The sequence below is a fragment of the Littorina saxatilis genome, linkage group LG6 (assembly GCF_037325665.1).
Source record: "Littorina saxatilis isolate snail1 linkage group LG6, US_GU_Lsax_2.0, whole genome shotgun sequence".
Taxonomy (NCBI): Eukaryota; Metazoa; Mollusca; class Gastropoda; order Littorinimorpha; family Littorinidae; genus Littorina; species Littorina saxatilis.
The window spans coordinates 45,667,018-45,670,832 of NC_090250.1; the positions used below are offsets into that span (position 1 = coordinate 45,667,018).

Below are 3,815 nucleotides of genomic sequence, written 5' to 3' on the forward strand. Positions count from 1 at the left end.
CTATTCGAGTGCACTGATTGCTTTGAGCAGTTCAGTCACTGCCCGTAAACAACATTCAGGATCTGTGTTGTTTATTTACTTTTACACATAGATATGCATACTCGATCGTTTCTGTGTCATCGATCGATTTTGACAGATTTGCGGAAACGCCCGCAAAGTTTCAGCTTTTTTCGTAAATTTAAGAAATTCACCGGCGTGACACGTCTTCGACCGTCGAAAAACAATGACAGATCTGCCGAAATGACGGCAACGCTTAATTATTTATTTTTTTTATCGATTTATTTCTTATATTTATTTGTTCATCTGTTGTCCTTTTTTTTTTATTAATCAATGTATGTATGCATCCAATCATTAATTTATGTGTACAGAAATTCATTAATAATTTATGAATGAATCCATTCACTTGTTTATGTGGGTATTATTTAGTTTTAATTTAAACTGACTTTTTTAAGTCTCAGTTTAAAGCCCTACGAAAGCTTGCCCAAATTACCATCGACTCAGTAAGAACTAACACTCAACGAAAATCATAGTCACGGTGCCGCCACCCCCCCCCCCTCCCACACACCCCCCTCCAAATAATGACCTGACCACGAAATGTACGTGCCTTTGGTCAATAAAGGCTAAGGGCTAATACCATTCTTTTGGCAAGCGAGTCAGGACGGCTATTTTGGACATTAGGTCCATTCTGTGCAGAAGCACGGTTGTAGACACCTGGGCCGACCCAATACAGTTCCTGTCTTGTCTCTCACTCGTTCGATTTCCTTGCCTGCTTATCTACCCCGGTCGCGTGCTGAACAGGATAAAATAGCTGTTCCTGCAGAGAAAAAAACATTCAGTGACACAGAGACAAAGTCAGAGACAGCGATAACAACATGATTCCTTTCGTTCTCTGTTAAGTCGGCGAAGAGACGAAAAAGCAAAATGCTGACCAGCTTGCTCTGTCTTTGCGAATACAGTGTGATCATTTGTTTGTTTGTTTTCTTGCTTTCTTGCCCGCTTGCTTCTTTGCTTGTTTGTTTACTTGTTTATATCTGGTACTGGTTGGTTGTTTGGTAAGTTGGTCGGCTGCGGCCTTACAAAGCATGGTGTCTAATGTCTTTGTCTCACTCAGCTCGAATTATAACGGTCATTTCTCATAAAGATCATCGCACTGCTTCTCGGCGATCTAAAACGCAAGAGGAAGAGATAAAAAGAGAAGAACAGAAAATAAATAAAATAAAAGAGATATATATATAAGAACAGAAAATAAAGGATAGAATTAATCGCTTTCCATTTCCGCCCGAGCATCTTTCCGTTATTTTTTTCTCAATCTACACGCAATCCGAGGCTTGGTTTCAATTTTCAACACGGTGTCAGTGTGCCCTTGATGGAATTATATGCAAATTAATCCTCATTATGCCCAGGCACCCGCGTCGCCTTCTTCCCCCCTCCCCCCCCCCTTCCCCCTTTCTTTGATATTTTGAAACTTCTTATATAGAGTAAGAGGATTTTATCGTGTGTGTGTGTCCTTTTTCTTCTAATAATTTGTGTGTGGTCTTGTTTATTTGAAGGTCGTCTTTTTTGGTATTTTATTCTCTTTGCTTGTCTTCTCTAGTTTTCTCTCGCCTTAACTTGTCAGGGCTCCCTACGGACGCTCAACCTGGACCCCCAGCTTTAATTCCTGACCCCCTACTGTAATGTCAGTGTCGTATTGTCTTGTCCTCCTTCGCATCCGAATGACGTGACTGTGACACTGCAGTTGCACTACGATCAGTTACACTACGATCAGTTGCATCGTATGAGTACACAGCTACACTGTTCAAGGCCGCACAAAATTCATGCATTCATGTTTTTGTAAAGTCTTTCGAGTCAGAAATCTTACAAGTTTAGAGATGTCGTCCGGCATCGGCAGTCTGCAAAACTCCGCATTTCTTTCAAATTGCCGAAAACGTTGCCGTCATTTTTGCAGATCTGTCAATTTTCTTTCGACGGTGGGAAACGTGTGACGCCGGTGAAATGTATTACATAAATTTATGAAAATAGCTGAAACTTTTGCGGGCGTTTTGGAAAATCTATACCAATGGAAATACATCGTAGCAACATCCCTGCCAGTCCCAAGCCTAGCTTAATTTAATTACTCCTAGAGCGGTAGTGTCGCCGTAATCATTCAGGCGCCCGTCTGATTAAAAACCAAACGAGTCTGTCTAAGCTGATTAACTATGACACAGCAGTGAACAACAACGATCTCTGGTAACGTGTTTACTGTTAACAAAACATGTTCCAAATTGGCCGCTGCTAACCAGTGAGGACGTTACATTGATCTGAAATTCATTAAAAAAATTTAAAAAAAATTAAAAAGGGACAGAGAAAAAAAAGTTGTAAGAAAAATCAGTCGAGTACATATTATGGAAAACAAGGAAAGTTTAAAGACAGCAATGGAAAATACAAAAACAATAAAAACTCTTGTGCTTGCTTGCTTACCATTATTACGCCAGTTCTAGGTATTATCCAATCCTCCCAATGACGCCAACGACTGCTAAGTTCTGGCACGGATGTCAACTCCAGAAATCAAGGGAACGCTGAAGTACCAGTATCCAGTTATCGTGGCGCTATAGAGTCCCAGCGAGTCAAGTAAACTGAGACCGTGACCGTCAATTGAACAGGGGGAGTAGGTTAAGCCAAGGCATTGTGATTCAACTGATTTCAGTCCTTGTACTGAAACAAGGCGGTTGTGTTGCTTTCGTTCATCACCCGAAGCTCACTGCCGCGTACACTCACTGAGCGTGGCCGGCTGCTGATTGTAAACAAATGCAAATCATGGCAGTGTTGATTTGTCTGTGTCAGAACAGGCTTGCGACTGTATTCGATTCAAGTTGTTTTGAGCTGGCACAGATATATACGACTGTAATCGATTTGTTTTGAGTTGCTTTGTTTGTTGACTTAAATACGGACAGGAAAACACGCAAGAAAGCTTCAGCAACGCTAAACACTTCACGCCTCCACGGCAGAATACGAACAGGATGATCGACAGTAATCTAACACAAGAAAGTCAGTTTAGACACTTTTACCGTACCAACACTTCACAGTTTGGGTCACGATCAAATCAGTCAGACTTAATTTCACACGGTCACCTGCAAACTCAGTAATCAACGCCAATATGTGGTAGAAGAAACTCAGAATAACTTGACGCTGAGGGTATACAAAGCAACACTACCCGGCACACGCCGATAGTGTCACAAAGCGTCTCTCTATCGTGTACAGATTTACGGACCACGCTAGAGCTGAGTCAGTCAAAGAGTGCCAAATTCTTGCCTCAGGTTAACAAAGCCGAGAAAGTCTGTTGACAGTTCTACTGGGTTTTGTTGAGAGCTGAATAAGATTGAGTAAAGCCGTGTTGAGTTAGTTGCGCCGGGGATGTAGGGTACACCACTTGATCGCAGTCTCACAAAGCTGGTACCACAGTAAACACAGCAAAACACAGGGAGAACCCAACGACTCCTACTCGCACGCGGTTTTCACTGCTAATGCAAACATCTGTCGTGTATGATTACAAATACCGACGGAGGTACAGAAGTAGGCCGAACCGAAAACACAAACCACGTGTTGCTCAGTTAGACAGCCAGGTAGCGCTCGCTACACACCGTGCGAAGCGGCATGAACAGTGAAGTGTGACCAGGTAGATCCGCAGCCGGTAGATGATAAGTGTGGCTGACAGATGTGTACGCCGCCTAAAACGAGAAACTACATTCCTGGGCAACACGGGGGTACTACAGATAAACACTGACGAATGAATCAAGTAATTAAAGCCTCTAGCGCAGCAAAGCGAAAGCTGGAGT

The 3,815-nt window shown here is 42.5% G+C and overlaps 1 protein-coding gene across 1 annotated transcript in view; it reads right to left on the reverse strand.

Moving 5' to 3' along the window:
• The window catches only part of LOC138969327 (cGMP-dependent 3',5'-cyclic phosphodiesterase-like), a 156,915-nt gene extending 153,341 nt beyond the window's left edge, over positions 1–3,574 (reverse strand). The window contains exon 1 of the mRNA XM_070342099.1: positions 2,461–3,574. Coding sequence (XP_070198200.1) covers positions 2,461–2,463 — 3 coding nt within the window. The 5' untranslated portion in view covers positions 2,464–3,574. The remainder of the gene's footprint in view (positions 1–2,460) is intronic.
• Positions 3,575–3,815: the final 241 nt, after the last annotated feature.